The sequence below is a fragment of the Chionomys nivalis genome, chromosome 23, assembly GCF_950005125.1.
Source record: "Chionomys nivalis chromosome 23, mChiNiv1.1, whole genome shotgun sequence".
NCBI lineage: Eukaryota > Metazoa > Chordata > Mammalia > Rodentia > Cricetidae > Chionomys > Chionomys nivalis.
This window is the reverse complement of record NC_080108.1, coordinates 10,727,104-10,739,915: the sequence shown is the minus strand read 5'-3', so window position 1 is coordinate 10,739,915 and position 12,812 is coordinate 10,727,104. Positions and strand designations below refer to the sequence as shown.

Sequence of the window (12,812 nt, the reverse complement as noted above, 5' to 3'; positions counted from 1 at the left end):
CTAAGTCCACACCACATGCAGCCAGCCTGTTTCATCAGCATCTTTCATGCCCCTACCCCCCAGCATGGTGCCCTCTGCTCAGGGAAGAGGGGGTGTGTTCAGGGAAGCTGGCTGAATAGAATTGGAAGTTTTCTGGTGTGAAACGTTTTAAAAAAAAGAGAGAGAGAGAGCACAGCTGTGATCCTTGATCACATTCATTCATTTTATTCTTTGGAGGACTTGGAATCCATCAGGCATATCAAATTATGGCAAACGATTCCAGACTATGCCTCATTTCAGATTGCTGATGCGATAGAATTACCAATGCCATTCTAAAAATAAGAAAAACTTCTCGCACTTCTGGTATCTGTCACATGGAAATGAACTTCCAGCGTGGAATTTCATCACTATCTCAGAGGCATCATCAAAAGTCAGATGTGAGGGCACACACCTGTAGTCCTAGCAGTCAGGAGGCTGAGGCAGGAAGATAGCCTGGGACAACACAGCAAAGTCTAATCTTTAAAAAAACAAGACAAAACAAACAAAACAGGAAGGGGTATCTCCTGGCTTTCAAGGTTGTCTTGTTTCCTGCAAGTCAGTCCCTTTATGGATGATGACACACGATGATGGTCACCCTCCAGAAGCCTGTGACTAGTTTATCCCCATAGGTCAGAGCTTATCAACTTCTCTCGTGGCCAATGAGTATGAGCCTGAGAGCCTGCTGAACAGCATTGTAACCTGTATCCGAGATGCTGGGAGCTGGGACCAGCAAGAATGTCTCCAGGCTTTGCAAATGCTCTCATTTGAGATGCAGTATGCACACACACCTGCAACCTCTGAGCCCAGGTGTCCATCTGACTCACGGGAATGTTCAAGAAGAGGAATAGAATATATTTTGCATAACTATGAATAAAATATTGGGAACATAAATTAACTTTAGACTTCTTGCTGTTGGCCTAAAATACAGAAAGAACACCATTATGATGGTTGGTTTTGTCAACTTGCTAGGATTAAGAAATATGGAAGACAGGCTGAAGATGGCTCATTGTGTATAGGCATGCACTGGGCAACTCCAGAGACCTGTGTTTGATCTCCAGAACCCACAGGGAGGTGGAAGGAGATGACAACTCCACAGAATCGTCCTCTCATCTTCATACCATGTCATAGCACAGGTACACCTGCACTCACACACACACACACAATTTAAAAACAAACACCTAGGGTATTAGTGAGGTACACATGCGGGTGGCCTACTAGGCTCTTTCCGTAGAGGAATAACTGAGTGAGGAAGACCAATCCCTGAAAGTGAGTGCCATCATCCCATGAAGGGAAAAAGAAGAAAGTCATCGGGGCAACGGCATCCCATCTCTGCTGCCCTATCCAGGTGGGGGCAAAAAGCCTTCTACTCCTCAGCCACGCCTTCCTTGCTGTGATAGAGTAGACTCTCTAAAAACCGTAAGCCAAAATAAATGCTTTCTGTCTGGTATTTCATCACAGCAATGAGAAAAGTTGCTAATATTCTTACATCTCAACCTGTTACACGGGATTACCATGCAGCTTCTCTGGCCTCTCTTCAGCCATGTGACAATTAGGGTGACTCAAAGGTCCAGGCTAGAAAATGACCCACCAGGCTGAGAGACAATGAGGGGCACAGTGGATCCCCCAGGGTCCCACGGAGTATCTGATGTGGGAAAGATCGCCTTCTCCTTTGGCTCCACTTTGCTTACCCAGATAGGAAGGATCTTAAGAGGACCTCAGTGGGGCTTTACCAAGCATCCTTCCACTCCAGCCACCGTCCTCTCCATCTGGACTAAGAATTGTAAGTTTCTGTGGGCTGCACAACTTCTCACCTTATTATATAAAGTCTAGAGAAACTGGTCAGGTTAGGGATTATCCTGCTAGGATGTTCACACTGAAACCAAATGATCAGAAATAAAAGCCGCTCTAGACTACATAGCTCAGAGACTCAGACATACAGGGTAGGTTTTTTTTTTTTTCTTTCTTTCAAGGCAGGTAAAGAAATCACACATGAATAAGACAATTCCTTGGTGGCCATTCACCAACGGCTCCTTACAAAGGAAAAGCAGTACAGCAGGGATTTAGGTGGTTACAGGGACAGGTGCACTTCCTGCCTTCCTGGATTTCCAATCAGACCAGGGATATGAGACCATCCATCCAATCACATAATCCATTCAATTCCAGCTGAGCAGGGGTGCTCAGTCATGCCTCGGAGGAAGTCACGGCATGAATATGCCACCTGGATAAAGCGTTGGAGATGGGTTTCCCTGAGGGCGCAGAGCTCCTGAGGCTGAGGGAAAAAGCTATGATAGGGAAATGGCTAGGTGTGAAGAGAGGTGGGAGCAGGGAAGGAAAGATGAGCAATTCATCACTCCAAGAGGGGCACAGACACAGCAGCAGTCAACGCTGTCAGGAGAATCGTGATAAATGGGAAATGGCATTTATCCTTGAAACGCCAAGGCCCCTGTAGTGACCTGAACTTCCAGCCTGACCAGCTCATATCAGTGCCCTCCGAGGACTAGCTCATGGCTCTGGCAACCTTGGGGCCTTGACACACAGCGTATTCTTCTAGAAGCTCTGTCTCCTTCCTTATGTCACACACGAGCACAGGTCTTAGACCATAGACACACATGGGAAATGAGTGAATATGTGGATTTGGGAAAGATGCAGGAGCCGTCTCCCTTTAACTTGGACCACACTGCATCTCAGTAAAGCCATAATAAAACAGTGACCAGAAGCCCTGATTGACAATTACATATTCACCCCAAATACTCTGTATTCTGTGACCCTTCTTTCCCGGGGAAGCACCCTGTGCTAGTTTGCCTAATATCCCTGCTTGTCTTCAGCGAGATGTCTGGGCCTCCCTGACAGCTCCACTGACCCCCTCCACCCAAACGTCTCATTCGGAAGCCCCCAGGATGTCCCATTGGCTACTTTGCTTCTCCTTGGCACCTCCACCTACCCAGCTCTCAGGACAGAAGCCTGGGACTCACCCATCACTTAACCCCCAATGCTTTCCCTAAAGTCAGGAAGCCTCTGCTCCAAAGAGAAACATGCCCTGCCCAACCGGAAAGAAAGACAAGAATGTAACTGGGGCCCTGGCATTGTTCAGCAGAGTGTCCCTGCTGTATACATGCACACCTCATATCCATGTCTCTCACGGAAGACTTCATCCTGCCTACCACAGCACCTAAGATGAGCACCTGAATGTCTCTCTCACTTATTCAATGCCCTTCAACAGCTGTATACTACCTTTAGAAACAAACTGGAACGGGAAGCCAAGATCCATGGCCTTCCCTGAGCCTGCCTCTTCTCACACCTTCAGCCTCTCACGCTACCTTTGTCTTTGCTCATCACTGGCAGCACCATCCTTTCTGGTTGCTCCTGTCTACCAATTGTTCCTTAGCACCGGCTCTCTGTAGAAGCCTCTCCCTGTCAGCCCAGGAGGGTGGGAGTGCTCTTTTGCCCGCTTCTCTTCATCCTTCAAAGCCTCCTTGAAAGGTCTCATACAGACCATCACTGACTTCACAAGGCTTTGGCCAATCCTCCCATCTAATTCAAGTTCCTTAGTTATTTATCTCAGGGTACCGTTTCTCCTTAGCACTGACACATTTTGCTAGCCCAGCTATTTCGGTGTTCCAACTTTACCTGAGGCTGGACACTTTGCAAGCACAGCATGCATCTCTCAAAATCTCTCGATCCATTCTCGGGTGCCCTGCAGGATTCTTAAGGGCACCAAGGAGACGATGGCTTGACAGTCCCCGTATGTTCACAAATATGTCTATCCCAGCCCCACAACACCAGTTCAAATGATCCTTCTGAAATTCTCCTGTAAGTCAATGTGTCCCTCTACAAAAGGCCTGGTTTCTGAAGCCAACTCCCTATAAGGCTACTAGAGGGTCCTTGTTATACATATATACCGAGTCAGCTTTCATTTCATTTTACTGTGTTTTTTTTTTAATTTTTTGACGTGTCTGTTGTATGTTCACGTGTATGGGAGTATGCACATCCATTCAATGTTCACAGAGGTCACAGAAGGATTTCAAGTGTCCCATCCTCTCCATCTTATTCCCTCGAGACGGAGTTTCTCAGTAACCCTGAAGCTAGGTCGGCAGTCAGCAAGCCCCAGCAATATCCTTCTTGTCCCCTCCACAGCCTCCACCCCCACCAACATGCTTTTTCCCATGCATGCTATACACTAGAACTCAGGCGTTCAGCTTGCATAGTGCCACCTTCCTGACCCCGTTATTTCAGCTTTTTATAAACAACATTAGCCAGTTTATATAGCTCCTTTCTAAGACTATGAACTTGCTGAGGTCAAGGGACATTCTTCCTCATCTCATCTGTTACTCTGCATCCTGAAGAGGGTTTGACACACCAAAGATATTCCACAGAAAGTCCAACCATTCCAAACACTGCCTCATCTACAGTAACTTGTCCAAACAACTTCCTGTTCTCTGTCATCAATAACACACTAAAATACCAAAGGGACATAATGACTAAATCCGGGGGGGGGGCGGTAAATAAAAGTGAAACCCTAAATCTCTTTAAAACATGCCTTTAAATTCCTTTAGCATACACAAGCTATATTAGTCACCTTTCTAGATGTGACAGAAGCATCATTTAGGGGGACACAACCCATCACAGTGGGGAAGACACAGGGGCAGGGGCTTGACGCAGCTGTTCATATTCCATCTTCAGTCAGGAAGCATAAAGACACGAGGGCTGGTACCCAGCTCACTTTTTCCATTTTATTCAGCTCAGGACCCCTGCCCATAGGATGGCATTGCCACCTTCAGGATGGGTCTTCTCTCCTCAGCTAAGCCTTTCGAGAAACACCCTCACAGATATGCCGAGCAGTGTGTCTCCTAGGTGATTCTAACCCTGTTGAGAATTGAGCTTAACCATCATGTGTCTTGTTAATCATTCTGTAAAACTCATTTCAGAGAATTTCCAGTCAATGTGTGAGGCTAATGACTGCTCTGGGTGAGTGTGGACCTGACTTCTTTGCACTGAAGTTAAAAAGGAAGCATGACACTGGCTTCTTTGAGACTACGCCCTGTCAGGAGGAAGCACCTTGAACGCACATAGCTAATTCAAACCTGCACAAGTTCATAAAGTCAGAGCTTGGATATCTTCTTTAAAAGGTAGAACAATACCCGCCCCCTACACACACAGCTCTAGAACTCCTTTCTCTATTCCAGGAGATGAATACATCATCCCTGGTCAGAAACAACAGAGGAAATTCAGGTCCTACAATAGTAGGGGACCAGTGTAAAAAGTGGGAATTGCTTAGAAGCTGCAAGGTACCCAGAGCTATGGAAATACCTAGGAGTCATCCCCTTCCTCCAGAGACCTCTGTTCCCAGAGGGTAACTGGTAGGATAGAATGCTAAGTTGAATCTCAAGCAGGAGGCCGAGAAGGACCGGAGTAAGGATTTGAAGCAATGCTAGAGGTGAAAAGACCTAGTTTCATCCGCCATTGTTGAGGTCCCAGGATGCACCACGGTACCACATCACAGTGTCTCTGCAAATGTTCAGCTGGAGGGCAGCGGTCTGCTGGTGGGTATGGGAGGTGGCTATGTCCTCTGAGTACAGATCAGAGACTAATCGTGCTGCCTCTAAGTCCATCTAGATGTGTTTACCAAGGTCTCATTACTGCGTAAAGCAACATCTCGGGAGAGGAGGGTGGAGGTGAGAAGAGAAATTCCAAAGAAACATCACGTGACTTCTGCTCACGGGGGGGGGGGGGGGGGCAGTTATAGCTACCCCATAGTAATTTCTCGTACAATCTGAAATATCTCTCTTTAGCTCACATGTTTAACCATATTCCTTGAGATTAACTCTTCTGTCCCAACAAAGCAGAAGCCTTATAGAGAGCAAGGCCAAGACCCCCTACAGACCCAAAAAGCCAGCACAGAGGACCAGCTAAAGAAATGATGGTGGGTGATAGACTAGTTAATCACTGCAAGACATTTTCTTTGAGCAACTCTCACCAGGGTCAGGCTCTCTGGTATTTCTGCCTACTGAGAAAAGACCTGGACATCAGTGTATCAAGCTGACCAGGCAGTGACCGTCAACACTCCTTCCACGTTCCAAGGTTGAGGCTCTCACGCACTGGGTGCCTGACTGTACCATCTTTATCCCACATAGCATGGAGAGCAATGCAATGGACAGAGCAGTTTCCAACAGTGATGTAATGGTGGATGAGTTACGTAAGCCACCTAAGTGTTTGTTCTTTTTCCCAACAGAAGCCCATTCTGAGCTCAACTGTCTTCATTTTTTTTCCTTTGCTTTTTCTAATCTCATGGCAGTTAAATCTATTAATTTGCTATTGATTTCTAGGTAGCAGAACAGGGGGAGAGCGCTTCAGTGGTAAACAAAATGACGCAGCTGTGCTTCCAAGCTGGTCACCTACCCACTCGGTCCTCCAGCGGGGGCTCCATGTCTGCTCTTCTAGGACTGCCTGCTTCAGTTAACAAGCCTCCTTCCTGGGAATTATAAAGGTTCCCCACCTCCTTGCCCCCACAGGCGCCTGCCTCTGTGTATTCTGACTTTCCTGTTTGCCTTTACTCCAAATCTAAAGAAGGCCAAACTCTGTTGGCCCCTGGTATTTTCATTCTCCTCTGTCCGAGCCACCACAGCTAAGTCTGACCTCTTCCTTCTGCCTCCTTTCAATGCAGCTTCAAGTCTCACCACCTTTTATGTTACCTCAACACAGCTGACAGATCGGCCTTACAGGAAAGCAGCGACGTGGCTCCTCTGCTCCCTGTCGCTTAAAACCCTCTCTTAAGGTGGGAAGGGGAAGTCACAGTTCATGTCTTTCAAGGCCCCTTGAGCCTGGACACACCCATGGAACTCAATGTAAGTCCTTCTCACACCTCACTCACAGGTCTCCAGCCCATGTTGTAGGGCGGCCCATCATGACTTCATGACTTAGGGCTGCAATGCCTGTCTCTGCATTCTCAAACTGTACCTTCTGCACGATCCAATGTCCCCAAACTTTCTCGGCCACCCTGGATGGAGTTATCTTTCACTCATAACTTTGAAGACATTCTTTACCCCACCGGGTCTGCACCCCAACACAAGACCTCTTTCACTGGGCTTTCCTGGGGTCTGAGTTCTTTGACTGTTCCTACCTCAGCCACAGTGACCTGTGATTCTCCAGGCCCACAGCAGACAACACAAAACCTAAAACTTGGGGGGCAGTCACATCCAATCCTCGCAGTCTTGCATGAAACCACAGGGAACTTTGCCAGTGACAATAGGGCTCCCCAGCCACAGCAGCCCAACACTCCCACGCATTCATGAACTCCTTTCATTTTTCTAATCTGCCGGCACGAGACTAGCGGGCACAGGCTGCACCCTGGGAGAGAGCAGGCAATCGGTCAGGGGCAGGGCTGCTCCAGTCTACATCAATATCAATTAGGTTTTTCGTGTCCAGAAAGGACTGGGATATACAGTGACCAGGTGTAAACCCCGCCAAAGACCAGCGCTGGGGAGGCGGGGCCGACAGGCGAAGAGTCCCAGGAGTTCTGCCCTGTTGAATCCCCGCTCCAAACTTTTCTCTCGCTCGGTGCGACACCTGGCATCCACCAGCTCCTGTGGCTCTGGAGCCCGCGGGCGAGCACTGAGTCACCCGCGGTAGCGGCGGGCGCCCGCGGGACCAGGTTGAGCACCATTTATGGATGAGGATGCCGCGGCCGGTGCTGATGCTGAGGCTGCCGGGCGGCGGCCGCTCCCCACCCCCGGGCTGCGCGGCTCAGGCTGGGCCTGCCGCTCGGCCGCTACTCACCCGGAGGATTGACGGCGGCCGGGGTTGCCATCTTGCCGGGAGGGACCGGCGCGCCAGGCGGGGGCGGGGACGGGGACCCGGGGCGGGCCAGCGCCGCCGCGGCCGCGCCACACAAAGGAAGGTGCGGGCGGTGCTCCCCGCGCTCCCGCGCTCTGAGAGCGCCCCGCGCTCCTGCCCGCGCTGCTCTCCGCGCCCCGCGCGCTCCCCGCTCCTCCGCGCGCACCCGCGCCTCCTCCCTTCCCGGGCCTCCTCCGGGTTCAGCCTTTGTGGTGCGGTGGGGGTGCCGGGCCCGCGGCTCCCGGGTCCGAGCTGTAGCACCGCGAGACTTGGGCCAGCGGGCAACTGAACCCCCTCGAGCCCGCGCAGGTGCCCAGGCTGGAGGTCTCTGCGCACCCCCTTATACGCCTTCGCAGGGTACCCAGGTGTCGGGGACACATCGTCAAGGGGCGCTGTCCCCTGGCGTAGGAGCGAGTGGGCAAGCGAACCCATTTGAATGCAGAGGACAACTGGCCTCAGAAACAAAGGCGTCCCAGTACTGCCACTTAGCATGCCAAGGCCGCGCCACTGGGCTCCCGGGCTCCCCAGCCAGGGCTGTGGAAGAGGGCCTACGGGAAGACGCCCAGAAATGTGCGAGGCCACCGTCCCTCTAAGGCACTCGCACACAGCTTCAGCACGAAGCTTGGCCCAGGAATAGAGAGGAGCCAAAGAGGGTTTGAGGATGACAGTGTCTAACTCTGCCTTCCTGAGGACATGGCCACTGCCAGCGTTTATTATTGAGTCCTCTCGAGGGCCTTATTCACACCTCCAGACTGGGGGGCTCAAGAAGGTTTCTAATGATTCCATCTGCGTATCTGGGGGAAATTAAAGTGCTGGGAACTTGAAGAGCTGTTTTCCAGGCAGCCGCTAGGCTTCCTGGAGAGGATGTTCCACAGTGGATGCCCTGGTAAGGTGAGATTGGAAGGCTGGTCACACTCCCAGGTCACAGCTGAAGACAGTATGGCTTCTAACACTGATCCATCTGCCAAAGATACCACACTATTTCTAAAGAACCATGGGACAGGATAGGAAAATAATGCTAGGGGTGTGTTTCAAAACAACCTCGTCTACAGACAGTGTTTGTCTCCACTGCCCTAATAATATATCAATTGGACAAATATTGAAAGGTCTGTGCACTCAACACAGACCTAGGTGCTATAGAGAGTCATATCCTGCAGGGCTTCTAGGGTAGGTGGGCTATAAGGCACCTGTTGTCTGGTCACCTGCTTCTGGGAACTTAAACAAAACCCCTGAAACTGGGTCAGTGCTGAGTAAAAGGGACAAAGAGGAGGTGACATTGAAAGCTGCCTTTGAGGAAATGACTAGAATATAGTCAAGTAGAAAGGCAAGGACGCTATGCGTCCAGACTCAAGACAGGTCAGGCCCAGACAGAAACAAGGAGAGACCAACGGGGATATCAGCCAAGGGCTGAAACTTCAGTGGGTGTCTGAGGAGAAGGGTCCTGAAGTCGCACAGCAAACCAAATGAGACTCAGCCTCTCTTCTGTAGTCCCCCAAAAAGAACACTCTCAAATACCCACTGGGACTTAATCAATGTACACCATATTCTTGTTTTGTTTTGAGATGGGGGCTCCCCTTACTTAGCTGAGACCAGCCTTGGACTTGTAAACTTCTACCGCCTCTGCTTCCTGAGTGCTTGAATTGCAAGTGTGCAGCACCTCATCTGATCTCTATATGATGCTTCTTAAGGTAGGGAAATAAAGTCTGGACCCTACCTGTGGGTAGCTCTGGTCCACATGCAGGACACTCAGCATCATCACCAAGTTCTTTCCTTCCTCCAACTTTCTACACAACTGAAAAGTAATCAGGTGTCCCTCCTTGACAGATCCATAGCAGTGTACTAACCAAGTTCAGTCACTTGCAGCTTATTTTGTCCCAGATATATGCCTAAGAGTCGCCCCACTCCCAGAATAAAATTGTAGCAAACATAGCTGTTATACACACACACACAGGCACAACAGGTTTCTATAGCCATATTCTTGTCCTCTGTCCATTTTCTGAACATTATTCTGTAAAATACTCCATCCGTGCGTGTGTGTGTTGCTTGTGTGAGCATGTACAAGTGCCATGTTACTGGTGGGGTAGTCTATTCCCCCTTCCATCGTGCTGGTCCCAGGGATCAAATTCAGCTAGACTTGGAGGCAGGGTAAGCGCCTTTTTATATGAAGAAGCATATACCTAGCCCTGTAAAATCTCTGATACTGGATCTCACCCACGTGTCTTCTTGCCAGTGTCCATTACAATAAAAGATAGCTATCAAGTGAGCAACAGCTGGACTTTCTATAGTCTAGTGTCTGTCTTGTGCTGGGGGTTGGGGTTTGGGGGGGTGAATTTCTTAAGTTAGGAGGTGCTTCATCTTCCCCAACACGGACCCACTTAGGTAGAAAGTGCCTGTACCAACAGCTAATTTTCCAGAGAAGAAATAAACTCAGAGAAGTGAAGTGATCAAGGTTGTACCGTTTAATGGCTAGAGGAGACTTGGTGCTGAGTCACCCCCAGCATGAGGATTCGGTGACTGGGCAGATAAGGATGGACTCCATGGAGAAGGAGAGGAGGAATAGGAGACCAGGCCCACATTAGCCTTCTTTGTCTCTCAGAATTAAATAGGTTCAATGCCCAGAAACATTGATTGTGGGTGAAAGCCCCCCTCTTAAGTAAACAGTCTGGAATGGAGCGGTTACTCATTGCTGAGCACAGAGAGGTGGCGCTTATACAATATAGTGGTGCTGTGCTAATTAAGAGAGTTAGCCGACTGTGACCAGTAGCAGGCTTAGGAATTCCACTCAACCTTAACCCAGAACTCGCAAATGCCAAAAGAGGCATTAGACTCGAAGCTGAGATTTACACTTTTAAAATGCATGCCCATAGCACACAATTATGGATCTAGTTTTTCAGAAATGGCCAGCACTGGTCTTGTCGGACAATAAGAACCCAAATCCCAAAGCATTTATTCCTTTTTCAAATTTGAGAAGAGGAATCTGTGACCTGATTCTGCTTTGAGTCCTGACTCCAGACGCAAAGAGCTTCTTCTGCAGGACATCAAATGATTTGAAGAGTGTTTAGTTCCTTCTAAGTTAATCTTGGGTCAGTAAGAGACTGGGAGAAGGTGCATGGCTGCCGAAGGAAAGAGGATTAAAGGGTAAACAGCAGGCCACCAGGAACCCAACCCTCAGGCTTGAGAATTTCTGACGGTCCCTTAAAAAGCCACACCTGTGTGGATGGTTCTGCAGCTGATTGACTGATTAGAACTTCTGTGACTGGGGAGTTATAATGTTGCAGATAGAAAGCCAAGATCGCCTTGGATTATCTTTAATTCCTTTAATAGTCATTTAATGCTCACTTCTATGTTCGACCAACATCCTGCCACTACCAGGTAATAAAGCCTTTAGGATATATTCTTAGGGGGAAAAAAGCTTTCACTAACCTCAAAACCAAGAATATTATCAGATCCTATGTGGTGGATCCTGCCTGTAATCTCGGTCCTAAGAGAATGCTTACAGAAAGAGTGTTGAAAGTCTGACATCAACTTGGGTTACATAGTATGTTCCTGCCAGCCTGAGTTACAGAGGAAGACTAGATCTCAAAAACCGAAAGAAAATCAGACAGGACTTGTTTGCCATCCTTTGCTGTGACCTGACGTCCCCACCAGTGTGTGTGTGTTGGACTCGGATAAGCTTAACCACAGGATCTGTTTGGGATCGACAGACTTTTCTTCCTAATTCCTCTCATTCTTCCTCATTCGTCCATTCTTACTTTATTTTCTTTGCTGGAAAGAAGGATGTCTGTGCCCCTGCCAGCTCATTCTCACCTTCTTGTCTTTCACTCTACTTGTCCAAAATCTGCCCGGACAGGCATTGTACCTGCCTATGCTCTCTAACAGGTCTCTCCTCTTCAGGGAGAACCACAGATTTAGACAGAAGGAGCAGGTGAAAACCTAATCTTATGCAGTAAGGTATACCTCTTCTGCCCAAGAAGCAGGTTTTCCCACTGTTACTGATTCTCTTGTTATGGACACCTTGCTAATCCCCCCTAAGTCTCATCTTCATCACCCATAAAATAGGATGGCATTGTCTACTGTTCTAAGTCATCAGGAAGATGAACTTAAAGGAGACAATCCACGTGCTATGAGCACTTGAGAGAGGGAAATATGCTGCAGATGTATTGCATGGTGAAGGATGTGTGACAAGTTCCTGTCCAGAAGAGAGGCAGGAGGCCACCATAGTAACCTTTATTGCAGAGTGCGGAGACAAAAGGAGAAGAGGAAAGAAGAAGAAAGGGTCTGGGGAGGAGAGGAAGGAAAGGGTAATGGACCGACAGTGAACCTGTGGGCCTGGTTTGCAGGTTCTGAACTCAGCCTCCAAGGATGACTGGTGTTAGACAAGTAGAGAGAAACTCAAATATGGAGGGACCCAGGTCTGCTTTTCATTTAGGGGCAAAAAGGAGTCTCCTTAGGGCAGTTCTACAGGGACGAGAACCCTGAGCCTCACAACAGGATTCCTGTTACCTAGAAGCTTCTTTGCACCCCTTTAACATGGGTTTAAAATGTTAGCAATAACAAAACTGTTCAGATGTTTAAAGAGTAGCTATGACAAAAATCACAACATGATGGAAAGTTTGACCAAGTTGTTGTGATCTTTGGTAGACCATGAAACAGCAACAAAGTTTAAATATAAAACACATTGTTTACTGTCGGTCAAATTGAGGGAATGTAAAACTAGTCCTTGTGCCTTCTGCATAACCTCTCCTCTAAAGCAGGTCAAAATTATCCTAGATCTGGGGGGAAGACAGGTGTCTAAGACTGAGAGGGTTCTAGATGAGGCAAATTTGGCTTGTAAGGCTGTGGCCATGCGTTACTTCCTGGAAATGTCTAACTCATGGGAGTTTTGCTAGAAGCTGGTACCCTAATGCCTGATTTACAGCTCTTTGCTGTGCTCTCTGGCTTCCTCAATGGGTGCTGGATTCTAT

General features: G+C 48.6%; 1 protein-coding gene across 5 annotated transcripts in view; it reads right to left on the bottom strand.

Annotated features, from left to right (window-relative positions):
* The window catches only part of Arnt2 (aryl hydrocarbon receptor nuclear translocator 2), a 216,378-nt gene that overhangs the window by 137,914 nt on the left and 65,652 nt on the right, over positions 1-12,812 (bottom strand). Inside the window, exon 1 of one of the 5 annotated variants that reach the window (XM_057755960.1) lies at positions 7,792-8,166. The exons of 1 other annotated variant lie outside the window; for it this stretch is intronic. In XM_057755960.1, the coding sequence (XP_057611943.1) occupies positions 7,792-7,822 (31 nt within the window). In that variant the 5' untranslated portion in view covers positions 7,823-8,166. Of the gene's footprint in view, positions 1-7,791; positions 8,167-12,812 lie in introns of those variants that run through there. 3 more of the 5 variants (XM_057755959.1, XM_057755952.1, XM_057755951.1) reach the window with 3 other exon arrangements.